The 17328-nt window shown below is 35.3% G+C and overlaps 1 protein-coding gene across 3 annotated transcripts in view; it reads right to left on the reverse strand.

Moving 5' to 3' along the window:
- Positions 1-17328, reverse strand: part of Alx1 (ALX homeobox 1) — a 19453-nt gene continuing 2125 nt past the window's right edge. For all 3 annotated transcript variants that reach the window (XM_087555829.1, XM_087555828.1, NM_012921.1), the window contains 3 exon segments: positions 15431-15735; positions 12550-12678; positions 1-639 (listed from right to left, as the gene is read on the reverse strand). In XM_087555829.1, coding sequence (XP_087411955.1) covers positions 319-639; positions 12550-12678; positions 15431-15735 — 755 coding nt within the window. In that variant the 3' untranslated portion in view covers positions 1-318.

Raw genomic sequence — 17328 nt, forward strand, 5'->3', positions numbered from 1 at the left:
TTTGTTTAATACATTTATTCCTTTAAGAAGTTGCATGATCATATTTCATTGACTTGTACAATAGGGGAAAAAAAAAACACTTACTACTAAAACAGAGTTTGTGGAGGCTGGTGTATGGTAAACCTATTCAGTCCTTTCAGGGAATCCATTCTTAGATTTAAATGTTAAATAATAACAACTATTCACGTAAGCTGGTCTCACCGTCTATCTTGACCTTTAGCCCTTCCACACACAGCAGCTTATTGTGGCATCCTTTAAATATGAGAAATAAGAATGTTTTACTTTGCTATGAAAAGGAAAATAAAAGAGTACTGTATGTTACATGGCCCATGAAATATTGGCTGTGTGCTCCTTGGCCTTCATCCTCAGGACGGCGATACTGGAAGACCTCCTTTCAAACTCTGGCTTTGTTTCAAATGCGTGTCCGTTGGTAGTTCCAGTGAGAAGAGAGTCAGTGAAAAAATTGTTGAGGGGCACGTGGCCGAACTGATTCTGGTGGTTCGAAAACCCCGTGTAACTGGAATCTGTCCGAGGCGAGTGAGAATAAGGTGTCATGCAGGAGGACGCGTCACGGGGTAGCATGCATGAGGTAACCACAGAACCACCGCTTGCATTTCCTGCCCACAAATTGTTCTGAATCTGGAATATATAAAACAACAAATATTACATTCACACATTCTCACGTTTACACTTTTACTTACCTTATGTTAACGAAGTTAGTTATTCATTATTTGTTCCTAGTAGGAGGTTCGTAATTTCCAAGTATTCAAAGCAGTAACAACAAAATATTGAGACGTTATTATTGTTATTTTTTACTATAATAGATCATCACATATCTAACCACAGAAAATACTCAACACAGGAAAATTCCTTAGTTTGTTCTCTTTATAGCCGTGATTTTAAGATGAATGTAGGATATTTAGATATGATCCATGATTTCTTCTCATGTGTTTATTAAAGGAGCTTAAATCATGGTCTGAAGTTAAAGATGATATTAATCTTTCTAGACACAGTGCTACAGCTGTGATTTTCTTTTTCAGTTCTAAAGCAGGAATCAGCACAGAAGTTTGTGCTGGAAACCACTGCTGACAAATATAGGCAGTTTTGTCTGAAGTATATTTAACTGAAATTATTCAGAAAGTATTTTCCCTCTTGTTGATTCTTATGTCCTATAATCTACCCTTCGATAAATTACTGAGAGTCTGAAGAATACAGATTTGAAACATTTATTCTAGTATGAATATAAGATAACAGATATCACAAATTCAAAACAGACATGTGATATGTAAAACAAATCTCTAATCCTAACCCATAAACCATCACCAAATAATGAATCACAGAGGGAAATCTGAAAATCTTAGGAAGGGTCAAGTGAGCATAATTATTGTGCTACATAATACAACATAGACAACACAATTTGTGCCCAAGAAATTCAAATTTTCTATTACTAAATCTCTAAATAAAATAATTGCACATGATGACATCATTGAGCACAAAATTTTCTATGTTGGTAACATGTAAAGAGAATACTAAGCAGAATTTTAAACTTGTATTTTAGATATAAAGTATCTCAACTCTAATAGTAAAGCGATGTGAACAATAATAGTATAAAAAAAGAAGAAGAGAGAGAGAGAGACCATAGGAATTACTGGGAGACACAGAAAATCATGGCAAGCAGAAGAGAGGGAAAGAAAGATTGGAGATGCAAGGTGGCGTAGCAAGGCAAAGAGATGCAGATAAATAAAACAATAGATGGTTTGTTTTGTTGTTGTTGCTGTTGCTGCTGCTGCTGCTGCTGGGGGTGGGGTGGTGGCTTATGGTCTTTCTGTTTTGCCATCTGAGACAGGAACTGACTATGTAGTCTAGATTTGCCTGGAACTTGTCACGTAGCCCAGGAAATATCCATGCTTCCAATCCTTCTGCATCAGCCAACTAGGTACCGGGACTACAGGAATGTGCTATCACTCCAGGCATGTTGCTTTTGACAACCTGTGTACTTTTAAACTAAATGTGGCACCACTGTGTATCATCACCCCATCTGGCTTTCTTTTTCTGAGTCATGATAAAAAGTGGAATCTTCAGTGGTTTGGACACATGTGGATATCTTGTAATTTACATATTCCAGGCTTCTGCATATAGCCTCTGATGTATTCTTACAAAACCCAAGTTGAGTAACAGTTTGTGACAGCCTATGTCTATTAATAATAGACCACGGTATTCCTAAATTTAACTTACACTGATAGAGATGTTACTTTGTGTCTCAAAACAAGTTGGTAGGGTGGGAGAGATGACTTCATGATTAAGAGCACTGACTGCTCTTCCAGAGGTCCTGAGTTCAAATCCCAGCAACCACACGGTGGCTCACAACCATCTGTAATGAGATCTGACACCCTCTTCTGGTGTGTCTGAAGATAGCTACCGTGTACTCATATAATAATAAATAAATAAATAAATCTTCAAAAAAAACCAGGTTGGTATTCCTTATTCTAAAACATAAAAGAAAATGTCAACTACTTTTAACATTTTGGGGATTTACATGAATAACAAAATACTTATTTCTGTATTGTTCTCAAATTAGTTCCCTATATAAAGATATTTAATTTTTTCTTTTTTTCTTGTTTATATCTTTAGGTAACTATAAATATAAATTCACAGATTTGACTAGTATGCCAACATCTAGATAATTATTTGCATACTTGATTAATTCTTAAACTACTATGGGATGTTTTGTTTTACATTTGACTTTCTCCTGTGCACACATTTTACATCAGCGAAAATAATTGCTGGGTTATATATATAGATCTCAACCCAACAAGAGGGCTGCTAATGTCATTACTCCATAGAACTAGGTCTTCTAATGTAAACTGGGTTCTTTTCTCAACGTGCAAGAAAACATCATAAAGCCTCTCAAAAGCCACAGTAACATGTCTGAGAAAGGAAGGTAAACTTGTTTGCTTATTGAAAATAAATAATTATAGGGACCATTTACTTGTTTCTCTTCTTGAGGTATTTCCTAATTTCTAGTGTTGCTAAAATGTATTATAGTCATCTATTATATTGTGCATGAATAGAAATATGTTTCCAGTGTGATAACCCAGCCAGGTAAAAGGGATCATGGGTAAAGAAACGATCCATAATAAACTAAGGTGATACTTGTTCTGAAAAGAATTAGCACTTATCTACTTGTAAATCTAAAAAGGAAGTCTGAAATCGATTATAGAGAAAAATCAAAGGGCAAATGATTTTATTTTAACATAAACTTATCTGGATCTGATCAGGCATATCAATATATTATTTGTGATAGAAAAAAAGATTTCTGATACATAAGGAATACTTTCTGGGCAGACCAGATTGATAAAGTAAATTACTCATAGCAATATTTCAGTTTGAATATACAAATATTTTGAACGATTTACAATTTACTTCCTTTTTCAGACACATTACTGTGACTTTTGAGATGTTTTATGATGTTTGACTGCACACTGAGAAAAGTATTCTGATTACATTAGGAGAACTCTCAGAAACTTTTCTACATTATTTTACCCTAGTATCTACTCCTTTTCAGTCCTGTCCCAAATATGGCTTTTATTTAAAAAATATAACTTCAGGAGTCTAATAGGTTTCTACAGCAAAACTTCAGGTAAAAATTATAATATTATATATCCCAAGAAAATGTGATTTTATTTTCTCTAAAATATTCTCTCTGGCCATTTATATATTTAATAAGGATGGCCAGTACCTAGTGCATGACAGCTGATGCGTTTTAAAGGTGCTTACTCTTTAAGTGTATTTTATCAGATCATGTGATCTATATTAAAACGATAGAAATAACACCCAGTACTATTTTAAAAATCAACTGAAATGAGGAAACACTTCTGGTTCTGGAGTCGCACTTCTAAATGCAATTATACTCTGGTCAACTTTAATTTTATTCATTTCCTGTGAACATAAGCTCTACGTTGTTAAGAATTCCATTCTTCCATTTATATCCCATACCATGACTCAGACTAAGTATTATTTTCTTAAACATGAAAAGCCTAACCTGTCATTTGGCAACTGTGACAAAATTCCCATGTCTGTCCTCCTCCTTCTTCCTCTCCCTCCTCCTCCCCTCCTCCTCCTCTTCCTCTTCTTCTTCCTCTTCCTCTTCCTCTTCCTCTTGCTATCTTCTCTGATCCTTTCAACCCCTCCTCCAATGGCATGATGTTAGACTGCCTCATTGTATTCCCATAGAGCTTCTTGACTTGTCCATCACTTTCACTTTCAACATGCAGCCTCTATAGTGCGTTTATTTTAAAACAGGTGTGATACACCTAGGATACATGCAGCCGCCATCATTGCTGGAAATCACCTATTTTTAGTAGATTAGTGCTTGAAGACAGTATGTGATAGAACAGTTAAATCTAGTGGAGTCCAGGCAAGCCCTCTTCTTACCTAGGCATATGACAGCTTTATTAAAGTGTGTCCTAGAACCCACAAGTTGCATCTTCTAAAATTGTGCATTGTTTCTTTGTCTATGGCGGGACTAAGAAACTCTCATCATCCTATTCGTTAATAAAATGTGCTATGCTTTTTCATTAATTATGGAAGAAACAAATGGCTTTACTGCTAAACAGGGCAACATTTTTTTTGGACTATTTCACAGATATTGCAATGGCCTGTACCAAATGTTTACCAATTGTTTGGGGGATCTCTAAGTATATAATACTTACATGTTGTACAACTATAAAATTTCTTTGTGTGTGTTTTCTATACAATATGGGGAAAAGCTTTATAACCTTTTTTAGAGGTTCTAGGGATGCGTTCAAAGCACTGTCCAGGAACTTAACCAAATGCCTATCATTAGGAAGTTGGGAAGCTCCTCTCAGCCACAACACTCTGCTTAACGTTTTCCAAATCAAACGGAAAACTTAAAACTTATCGCATGTGAGATGAAGAAAATGGTTTAGGTTGCTCCTTCGTAAGCAGAAACTAAACTCATTTTCTTCGAGATATTGACAGCATTGCAAGAGAGATTTTTCTGTCTCTCTCTCTCTCTCTCTCTCTCTCTCTCTGTATAAAATTTAATCTTTATTTAATTTTATGAAGAAACCATTTTCACATAGTACATTTTCCAGACATTTCTCACAATTTCACCATAGATTTCAAAGTGTGCATGACAGTCTGAACTAAATGTACTTGATTTGCTTTCATTAAGAAATATTTTATTAAATACCCAACTACCCGGAAAAAGCTAAAATGATCACTTCGTTCATAAAGTCTAACTTATGCATAAAATCTATAATATAAAACAAATGTTTTAATTTTTATAGAATGTTTTTTGATCCTATCTACTCCCCTTGAATGTATTCATTCAAATCTGAGCAAACTTAGTTTTCTTCTTGTTGTTGTTTTGTTGTTGTTGTTTTGTGTTGTTTGTTTTGTTCTTTTGTTTTGTTTTGCTTTGTTTTAAGACAGGGTCCTGTTTTTCACCCTTGGCTGGCCTGGAACTTTTTAAGTAGACTGAAGCTGACCAATTTACAGAGGTGTGCCTGCCTCTGCCTCTTTGCCTCTCTCCCTCTCTCCCTCTCTCCCTCTCTCCCTCTCTGCCTCTCTGCCTCTCTGCCTCTCTGTTCTCTGCCTCTCTCTCTGTCTTTGTCTCTCTGCCTCTCTGCCTCTCCCTCTGCCTCTCTGCTTCTCTGCCTCTCTCTGTGTCTCTCTGTCTCTCTGTGTCTCTCTGTCTCTCTGCCTTTCTGACTCTCTGACTCTCTGACTCTCTTACTCTCTGCCTCTGCCTCATCAGTGCTTATACTAAAAGTACTGCCCACAATATCTTGTAGTTTTATTATTTTTGAGCTGAATTTTATTTTATTTTATTATTTTTAATTATGTTTTGAGGTTAAAAATATGTCATTTTCCTTCTTTCCTTTCCTTCCGTTAACAATTCCTATGTACTTGCCCTTGATTTCTCTCAAATGCATGGCTTCTATTTATTTATTTATTTATTTATTTATTTATTTATTCTTATGCTTACAATACACATATGCTGTTAAAGACATAATTAGAATTATATTCTTGTGATAATTTTTAAATAATTTGATTTTGTTTTTAGAAATCTGTAATAATATGAGGAATAAATATAGCATTAGACACACTAGTGCAGTACAATGAGACATCATATCAAAAAACAGATACACCAATTAAGTTAAATATGATACAGGTAAAACTTTAAAGGAGAACTTAGACAAAGTTCTCAGAGCAATGAGAATAAAATTCAGGTTTTAATCTATTTATTCTGGTAGGCAAGTCAAACTTTATTTCCTATAAGTCTCTTTTCTAATTTCTAAAGAAATCATTTGTATATGTGTGTGTTCTAATATTTCCTTTCATGTTTTCCTTATGCATTCTTGTAATATATTCAATTAACTGTTTCTTTTTTCTTTTCAAGGTATAAAAGAGCCATGAAAAATGTCAAATTCAATGCTATAACAATGAACCCCTATTTATTCTAAGCATTGACGGAAGGCTATGAATCCATGTTCAATAACAATTTGACATTTTCAAATCAGTACTATCCATATGATTTGTTGACCTTATGACACTATGGTTTCTGTTTTTGCTGTAACATTTCATGACTGACCATATGAGAATTATTTTATAAAGTAAGAACATTAATTACCCAATATGTCAAGTATAATTTTGTGATCAATTACTTTAAAAGATATTGGTTCAACTACTTTAAAAATTCTGAAATGGAATAAAATAAATAATAAAGTGCTTACATGTTCATTTGGTAACATGGACTCTGATATCTCTCTCTCACCACAGAGTGTACAAAAGACATTCATATTTTAGGTAGAACAAGTAAGACAAAACAATGACTTCAAACCTTTTACTGAAACTTTCTGTGCAAACATTTTCTTCATGAGAAAGATATTGTGGTGTTTCAATCTTATGTATCCAAACTTCTAAAGTTATAGAGATTTGGTGGTCCTAGTTTAACCTGAAACATGTAGTTAAGGGAACATGATTTTTCCTTAAACCCTTAACTAGTAATTTTACTCTCATTGGATGAGATTAAATGCAGCAGTTTTAAAAGATAAATATTGATGACTGGTGACTCTAAGGATCACAGCCATTTACTGAGAGCTTGTGTGCAAGGCACTGTCCTGAGGACTTTGCACAAACTATTTTCCTCAGCACTCACAAATGTCATCTGAACTTTTATTCTCATACCCTAAGTGAGGAGAGATGTTCCTAGAAGTTAATTCACTTGCCAAAAATCTGAAAGTGATTACTCGGTAAAGTCAGGGTTTGAATGCAAACCATTATGTTAACCCTAAGATTTCCTCACATCCTAGGATTAAACTCCAAAGAAACCAAGTAAACAAGGGCTTTCAGATTCAGAAATCAGTTTAACCCTCAAGAATAAAGGGGGAAAAAATCATCATCAGTTGTAGAACCAATACCTTACTTTTTAAATCCAAGTCTAAAGTCAGTTAAGTCTTTAGTTAGTTGGGACTAGTTTCTTTGAAGAGGTAGGGGTGTGTGTGTGTGTGTGTGTGTGTGTGTGTGTGTGTGTGTGTGTAGTTTAATATAAACATTATTTAGCTTGTAATCTACCTACAGAGCAGAGGATTTTGTCTCAATCATTCACATATCCCTCATTCCTAAGCCAGTAAATAGTATGTGTTTGTTGATAAAATGTAAAGAATATTGAAAATTCAATATGATGTGATGGGGTTTGAAATTCCAGTGTATTAAAGAAGGAAACTGGGGAGGGATCAGTTTCTTAAACTGAAAGGATTCCATCTAATGGAGACTGCAGAAACCTTCTCCTTTACTGATATTTATTTTTGTTTTAACATTGAAAAATATTGAAGCAATTCAGTACTCTCATCTACATTAGTTTACTATTTAATAATTTATTATCACCATGATAGAGAGAGGTGATTGAAAAAAATGGATCATACTTTTTAAAGTCTACATTGCAAACAGTATAGAGATCTTACATACCAGACACTTCACTGTCTTTGGGAGGGTTCTGATAGAGGGAGGACTTAAGAGGGTCAAGGACCAAATATTGCATGGGTGAGGAAGAGAATTCTCAGAGACAAAGTGAATTCACACAAACAATGAGAATATATTAAAATAGTCATGTCCTTAGCTGGATCACAGTGCTGCCAAAGGGCAGCTGATGTTGTAGACCAAATCAAAGAACTTTTAAGAGAAAAGATTTTTCTTTTCAACTATATGAGCATGCGTACGTGTGTGTGTGTGTGTGTGTGTGTGTGTGTGTGTGTGTGTGTGTGTGTGCCTGTAAGCATGTGCAGGTAAGCACAGGTGCCCAAATGTAGAGCTGTGAGTCCTCAGACCTGGTGCTTGGGAATCAATCTCATGCTCTTACTGAGTTCTCCAGTCTTGAACTCACAAGATCCGATGTTCTCTGACCCCTAAATGTTGGACTACAGGAGAATACCACCATGCCTAGCTTTAGTGTATATGGAGTGGTTGGTTAGTTGGTTGGTTAGTTGGTTGGTTGGTTGGTTGGTTGGTTAGTTGGTTGGTTAGTTGGTTGGTTGGTTGGTTGACTGGTTTGTTGGTTAGCTGTTTGCTTGTATGGTTGAACAGCATTTCTTGAAGCCCACATTGGCCTTAAATTCATGAGTCAAGATGGCCTTGAACTCTTGTTCACTTGGCTTCCATAAGCTGCTGAGTGCTGAGATTATAGTTACAAACCATACGCTTAATTTAAACTGTCTTCAGTACATTTATAAAAAAGTTACTTTAATGTATGTGGTTCTAGAAATTTTTCAGGCTCATCTTGTTCATTCGCAACAACAACAAAAAAAAATGCAGAATTTTTTTTAAAAAAGAAATTACCTCTTATTCTAAAGAAGTTTCAACACTGTTGAAATATTTTATGGTATTCTTCAATAAATTTTAAAATGGTAGAATTTTAGATTTGTAAAACGGGACAGTCACATTTTAATGTCAAAATTGGGCATTTTGTTATATAAATTTAGAAGACAATATTGCATAAACAAGCCTTAGAGCCTAACCTCAGAGAACGTGTACTCGAGTGGGTCTGTGGCAATAAGAAAGAAGACTAATAACTGGGTTTAAATAACACCTGGGTAGTTCACAGTTACTGATATTTCCAGAATGAAATTACCACTGCAAAAGTAATGAAAGCCAGATGAAACGTTTTTAGAGCACGTTCCCAACATTAATTACTGTTTATGTCCACTATAGAGATCTCTCTGCTAGGGACAGTGATTTTCCATACTTCGAAAACTGTATTTTTTAAACCTTTTCTGTTTTTCTCGTATTTCTGTGTATGCTTTTGCTTTCCTGCCAAATTGTTAATTCTTTATTTCTGCCCTGCCTCCAACATTTTCCAGTTTCCAACTTTTTCTGTAGTTAATACTTTTCTTCCCGCTGTAATTAGTAACAGTACCACATTCAATGTCTCATTGCTCTGTGTTGTAGGATGCTATTTCAGTGCCTACTTCTCCCATTATGTGTTTCTATTTTCAGGCTGCATGATAGAAAACATTTCCTTTAGGCTGAAGCTTGGAAGACCTAATCTTGACATAATTTTTTTTTCAAAGCAACTAAAACCAGTCTGCTCTAGACTTTTAAGTTGAAGGAGAATCCTTCCCTGGCTTTTGCTAGCCTTTAGTGCGACATATGCTTGATTTCAGGATTCCTGATCAAAAAGAAGTTTAAACACCACGAATACAGAATAGTATGAAAGTTTGTTACAGTGTTCATTTTACAGGCATTTATCAATTTCACTGTCAAAATAAATTCAGTCCAATAACCCTGCATTCACATACTTTGTTAAAGCCAATTTATTCAAACGTTCAAATGCCTTGGGATTTAAAAGAAATTATAAAATCCCCATGATTTATGGAAGTGAAAAGAGTAGAAATACCATATTCTCTACCTGTCATAGCTATGATGCCACCATATTGTGTTAACTGATGCCCAAAGCTTTGAGATGAAGCAAGTCAATGGCAAAATGATGCTAGTAAAGAGAATGGTAGTCAGTGTTCTAGGCCCTCACAAAGATCCCAGTTGGTACCACAAAATGCTTTATAAAACAGCAAATAAGAAAGAGGAACCAAAAATAAGGTGAGCAACAGCCAGGAACACAAAATAGAAACTAGAAACAGGATTCAAAGGCAGAGGGATGAAGGCAAGCAGAAGTATTCACAATGAGGCATTTCAGTCAAGAATTATGCAGGAAACTTACTAAGTAAGACTGCTTAAATTCTGCTCAAAAACTATTCAAGATTAGGTGTCTTTCTCTTGTAAAGTCTGCAGTTAGTAGCTTCAAAAGGATGTGAACATAGTCTCACTCGTTCATTATTTTACTGGCTTGGGTGGAGTACATTCCTGGCTCTCCTGAATAAACTGTAGATTCCAATAATGGAGCTCTTTTATAACTCTGCTTCTGGTAATATGAAGAGTAGCATTCGTTCACTTGTAAAGACAGTTACGGTTAAGTTAAGGTCAGTCTTAAACCACTATATCCAGAAGAAAAAAAAAATTGGTCTCAGGAGAGTCTGTGTGTCTGTGTGTGTGTTTGTGTGTGTGTTTGTGTGTGTGTCTGTGTGTGTGTCTGTGTGTGTGTGTCTGTGTGTGTGTGTCTGTGTGTGTCTGTGTGTGTCTGTGTGTGTGTGTGTGTGTAAATGCAACAATAATAACTGAATAACATATCGTAAATTTGAGAGTGAGTGGGAGACTTAGGAGGAATTGGGGGAGGAAGCAGTGGTAAAGTGATATGAGTATCATATTCATCTCTGAAATTCTAATAAATATTTAAATGATGTTTTCAAAAAGAAGTTGTGAAAGCCAGGCAAAATTAACAGGAGTCAAATCTGGGCTTCCCAGTCAAATGACAGTAAATGCATATCTCTTATTCCTGTGCCCCATTTCCTTAATGTGAGAAATGGAGAAAATTAACACACATTACATGAGGCTATTGTTATTGAATAAGTTATTAGGCAACCTGCTTTGGACCGAGCCTGGAAAGCACGTAAGGGTCTTGTAGTAACGAAATCTGTAAGGTATGACATTTTCTCTTCCCAGGATGCTGTCAATGCAGAGGAGAAACACATTCATAACATTTCGTTTGGAATTTAACTAAGTGACCCAAAAATATGAGGTGAACAAGATTTCACTAGCTCTGTGACCGTTAAGTAGGCAAAAGACAGCCATGCTTAACCAGGTAGAAACTGCTTTCAGATAAATTTTATAGTGCACAAGATATAATATTGGAAGCATGTGGTGATGATTCAAATCATTTCCAAAGCACTGGCCTATTGAATCCTCCGGAGGGGTGTGGGGGCAGGGGAGGCTGGGCCACAGCAGTTGCTTATTGCCTGCCCTGTAAGACACCAGTGATGCGTTCACAGGCCAATTTCTTAATTTCTTAACAGAACTAGGCTTGTTTTAAAGGGAAGCAGCTGAACTTGGTACTGTCCAACCACCTTTTTTAACATATAAAATTGCAAAATAAATGCAAGGAATTATACGCAAGGAAGAAGTTCCTCAATTAGTTTTTAAAAGGAATTTTAAAGGCAAAGGAATACTAGGAAAGAACATCATTACAGGGCTGAACTTACAAAGAGGGTGTGAATTTACCGTTGAACGGAATGGCTAGTCTCACTTTTAGAGCTGAGATGATCTTGTTACAGAACCATAGAGGTATTTATCCAGAATATATTTCACATGTGTTTCTACAGCAGTGTGTTTTAAAGCATGTATCAGGAAGTAACAAGGAATAAAACAGTGAATAGCCTGCTCCAGACAATTCCCATGTCCCTTCCACACATCAACAATGCAGTTCTAACACCATTATTCCATATCAAGAAAATACAATAGGACAGATTTTAACTCATGCAAATGTATCAGAAAGTACAAATATGAAGAAAACATTATTGGTCAAAAAGAAAGCAACGGGACAGTGAAATATCAATACTTTTAAAGATGAAAAATACTTCTTACCTTAATTTTAAAAATTGTCTATAAGATTATGTAGCATTAAATATGCTCTTGAAAGAATGAGTGATATCAAATGTGAAAAAAAAAGATTGGCAAAAGAATAAGATTTTGAAGTAGAGTTGATCATATAAAGGCCTCATTTAACATCAGTAGCTCACATGTTGCACAAAATTATGGCCACAAATTTTATGACAGGCAACATATTGTCTTAAATAAATGAAGCAAATGAGCCTGGATTATTAAATACACAGTAAAATTACAGCCTATCATTAAATGCTAGTTTCTTTTTTTCCTTTATTTTTTGTTTTCTCTTTCTTTCTTTCTTTTCTGCGATAGCAAACCCAAAAAGCACAGACCATAAAATATTTTTTCAGTGACTGACTCTGAAAGAAAAATAATAAAAATAAATAAATAAATCAAAACTTTGTTAAACATGGAAAAAGCTTTCTAGAGGCTACATTTTTCACTCCTTGCTATTGTACTAGGTGTAAACTCACCCTCTGAATCGAGCCACATTCACTGCCCTGTGTGAGCATTCAGTGTCATGGACCATACCTGTGGATAGCTGTCAGTCCTTGGTAAAACTGATATGTCGTAGGTGGCAGCAAAGTGGCTTTTAGCTTGCTGTATTTGGCCGTAACGTTCTCTTTTTCTCCACTTGGCCCTTCGATTTTGAAACCAAACCTAGGTTTGTTTGTTTGTTTTTCAAAAGAGCATAATTTTAGCTGAAGATCATTACATCAAAGCAAACTTGACATTCAAATTTTCAAGTCAGAAAGGAAAATTGAGCGAATAGAAATTAACAATGAAGGAAAAAATAAAACGGAATTTCTATACAACCAAACTGGATCCACGTGTTTTACTTTCTCTTGTACTCTGCTATGATGATATGTCCGTGAGGCAACATAACTTAATAGAAAAAAACCGGTCTTCAGACAATTCATGTATGTATGCATATGTGTGTGTGTTTTCTCATATATGTTTGTATGTTCATTTATGGAAATTAAAAAAGGGACATTTGTGAATATGATCACCCTGTTGTCATGTATCCATCCTCTAGGTGGATGCAGTAAGCCTCAGGGACAATATGGCCCCTCTTCTCAAGCCAGTTGATAACACAGTTACTATCTTTGTCTATCAACAAATTATCTTAAAAATGTGCCATGAACTGAAGACTCTTCTGAGACATATTTAAACTTAAATAAACCTATGAAAAATTAAAATTGGTATCTTATCTAAAATTGCTGACAGCCAGAATACCTTGATTACTTAGAAAATTAATTTTATATACCTATCGTAAGACTGATAGTTAAACTTCTACTTGAAGTTAAACTGTGGTTTAAAACACATAACCACACTTATCATGTGCAATTAAAAATATTTATGAATAGTAAAATAAGTGAGCAAATTGGACCAAGTGTCGGGAATGCTGGAGTCAGTAAGCCTCTCCCGGGACATCAAGCTTCCTTTCATGATTTCTCTATTTATACCTTAGAAATCCTGGTCCAAAGAATGATATCCCTAAGAGGAATTCTTAATCCTCTCTTGCTCTTAAATTTTTTTGCATTCTAGTATTACAAGATTTAAAAAGGAGAAACAAAATTATATTTAACATGAAAGCTTTGATATTTTTGGGTAAATACCACCTGGGCAGCATTCAGAAATTGTTCCTTCTCCTTTACACAACTCTGCAAACTGGAAATCAAGTATAAATAAAATATGAATGGTTGAAATCTCTTCATTAAACTTTAGTTGAAATTTATGGATACATTTTCAGTAGTGAATGCTAATTTTGTATATTTTTACACCATTACAACTTTGGCTGATTATTAATATACTTTTCAAGGCCCAAACATAAAGTAGCGATTTTAATATTTCTCTCCAAAGAGCTTTCTGAAGTTAAAGCAAGACTTTAACTACCTGTTAATTATCATTCTCAAGTTATATCACTAGTATCAAATATTGGTCCCAGGTCCCATGGATGGGGCCAACCACATCAGAACACACATTTTCCTTTACTCTACAATAGAGGCACAAAGAGTATTCTGGAAATCGAGTCTTTTTTAAATGGGTGTGGATTTCTGCACTCCTGTAAAATGCATGAAAGAGAACAACCTGTGTTAACATGGGTCAGGTTGGTTTCTCGGTGTGTCCTCGAACAGATATGAATCTGCACTGAAGGGGAAACATGGAGGGAACAGCTGATACATCTGCATGTAAACATATTTTTCTATGGTTACAAGTATAACTAATTTAAATAATAGACACGGGACAAAAACCACATGCAGGCCTGGTGTTAATACCAGGCAATTCTAGCCTTCTTCCTTGGTGCGAACTTTCTGCATACTACCTTGCTGAACTGGGATAGAGCATTCATTTGCTTGAGGAAAGTCAAGCGTAGCCTGCTGCCCCAAATCACCATGTGTGGTCAGTAATAACAAATGGACCATACATGCAAACTGACTGTTAACAAAAGGAAAGAAACCAGTTTTTTCATCCTTCTATCGTAGCAGTTTATGACAGAGGGAATTCAACAATTTCCCACTTAAAGCAAAGCAATAAAAGTAAATGAAAAGAAAAAGTCCTTTCTTTTGAGTTATTACTGCCTTTCAAACCTGTACCTATTAGTTGACAACTGATAAAGTGTAATTTTAAAATATCAGCTCTAACCACAATGAAATACTGCCAAGAAGGCATGTAACATTTTATCTAGATTTTTTCTTTTTAGTCTTTTGAGAAATTAGATTCCTTGAACATTCTGCTATAATTATTTGACAAAACAATTCATAAATGTAACCAAGGGCATACAAAATTCCTTAAATTGCCTTATTATTATTTACTCTGAAATATATATATATATATAATTACTTAGATCTTTGCAAATAAAAAGCAGTGTTTTGTGCTGAAGTGGTTGGGGCTAAAAACTATAAATGAGCCATTTTATGTGTCTTAAATTTTATTAGTAAACATAACTTATGATATATATATATAGTTAACTATTAAGAGTTTGTGTTCTTATTTTATTTTCCATTACAAAAATTCCAACTGAAATAAAGTTATAGATCTATGGGACAGTATATAGATAATTTGCAAATAACTGGTATATAATCCAAGAGATAAAATCCCAGTAGTTGAAAAAAAAGCAAAAAATAAATTAAATATATTTATTTATTAAGTAGAGATAAGTTATCGGGCTTTTAAAAAAGTCAGAGCTATGCTAATTCTGTTTTTTTTAATGACTTCATTATTAAGCTTCTGAACTCCTATTCTTGTCAAAACTTTTGCAAGTATAAAGAAATTTTAGTGGGCCAATTTGCTCACCTGTTACTTTGGTACAAGTCTTAGCTGATAAGGCTTCTTCCATTTGGCAAAATACAAGTATTCGGTTATTCTAACATTATCCCTCCCGGTAAGGCCCCTGCCTTTTGGTGCCTACCTGGACCCTGGCCTCAGTGAGCTCCGTTCTCAGTGCAAGCTGTTCTCTGACATATACATCCGGGTAATGCGTTTTTTGGAAGACCTTCTCTAGTTCCTCTAGCTGCAAACTGGTGAACGTAGTTCGGTGTCTCCTCTTTTTGCTGCTGGATACATTGCTGTCGCATTTGTCCCCAAGTTCATCCAGTTCGCTCTTCTCTGGCATCCCCTTCACAGGAGACATCCTGAGATTGTTGCAGCCGTCCATTGCTCGATTGAGCTCGGTGTGAAGGGGCTGTCCTTCTACTTTGGTGATCCCATAGTTCACTGTATTCAGGGAGGAAAACACAGATACCCAGGATGGTGAAACATACTTTGATGAAATCACTAGTGTGAAATAATTTGGAGCATCAGGAAATAGGTCAGATAATAATCTATTTGGCCATTATTAATTCTATCATCACACGATGGGCAACGCATTATTGATTCACTGTGATTGGGTTTAAAAAGAGTTCTAAATGTGCACATGAACTCATGACTTGCCAGAGTCCTCAGATCTATTTTATATGGCTAATGTACTGTTTGTGCATATAATTTATAATCATATTAAAATAGTCAAGTGAAAATTTGCTCCAGACATTAAAAAAAAATCTAAACAACCGTGACTTTTTAAATATGGATGTACAAAACTTTAGCATATACTTTTTAACATATGGCAAAATTAAACTATTGGTTTTCAAAAAGTTTCATTTCAAATTTATATATTATCTCTCTCCCAGGATTAAATCTCCCACCTCTTACAAAATGAGGCTGAGCAGAGATTGCAATGAGCTGTGATTCTCGGTACATTTTACAAATTCCAGTTCAGTGAGTTGTCTGTATTTAAGTTTCCTTCAGAAAGACATCTAGTATGTTTTTAATTCTTATCAAATTCTGGAAGTACCTTTGAGTAGAAAGGTATAAGATTTAAATCTATTTCTTTACATTACAAACGACTTACATTCCTTGAATACTTTATACTTCCCTTTAACTAGTGTATAGTTCGGACAAAAAAAAAATCATTGTTTACTCTAGGAATGCTCAGAAATGAAAATTACAAAATACAAAAATAAACAAGATACAATTATTTAAAACGGCAATTTGCGTTCTGTCAAGGGTTATTTTAATTTTAATAATTTACTTGAGATCGGAGTTCAAGCTTGCAATATGACATGAAACATATTGCATCATAAAAATTTACAGACAGATACAACGAACGGGGCAGTTTGGGGTTTATTTGTGTTGCTGTTGTTGTTTTGTAAGGAAAACAAAGTCAATCCAACAACAATAGTGATTTCCAAGGACTAATCCCCACTATTTTTATTTGCTTCTTTAAAAGAGGGTGTGGGGTGTGGGGTGTGGGGTGTGGGGTGTGGGGTGTGGGGTGTGGGGTGTGGGGTGTGGGGTGTGGGGTGTGGGGTGTGGGGTGTGGGGTGTGGGGTGTGGGGTGTGGGGTGTGGGATTCCTCTTAACCGTTTGAACAACCTTTACATGTGTTCTACGAATACATTGAACGTTATTGTCGACCGAACTTATATCGCACATCGATTTTCTGCAAAGTAAGATGTGCTGAAAAAATTAAATATGAAGAGCGCTATGACTGATGAACAATAAGGTTTTGTCTTAGCAGACAAGAGTTAAACCGGGAACTGCGGCAATTAGAAGGGGGGAGGGGAAGCCGCAAAGATGCTGGGGGCAGCTCTGGAGAAAGACCGGCTTTTTCTCCAACATAGCCGGTAACCACTCCTGTTCATTTTATTCCATATTTCCCCGTTAAAATTCTTCCGAACAGTTAGATGAACATTTAGAAGTTAATTAAGCACTCCAAATCAATCACCATTTCTCTTTTCCTTTTCCCGACAATTTAAACCGCGGTGGGGT

This window comes from Rattus norvegicus, chromosome 7, assembly GCF_021556685.1.
Source record: "Rattus norvegicus strain SHRSP/BbbUtx chromosome 7, alternate assembly SHRSP_T2T, whole genome shotgun sequence".
Classification (NCBI taxonomy): Eukaryota; Metazoa; Chordata; class Mammalia; order Rodentia; family Muridae; genus Rattus; species Rattus norvegicus.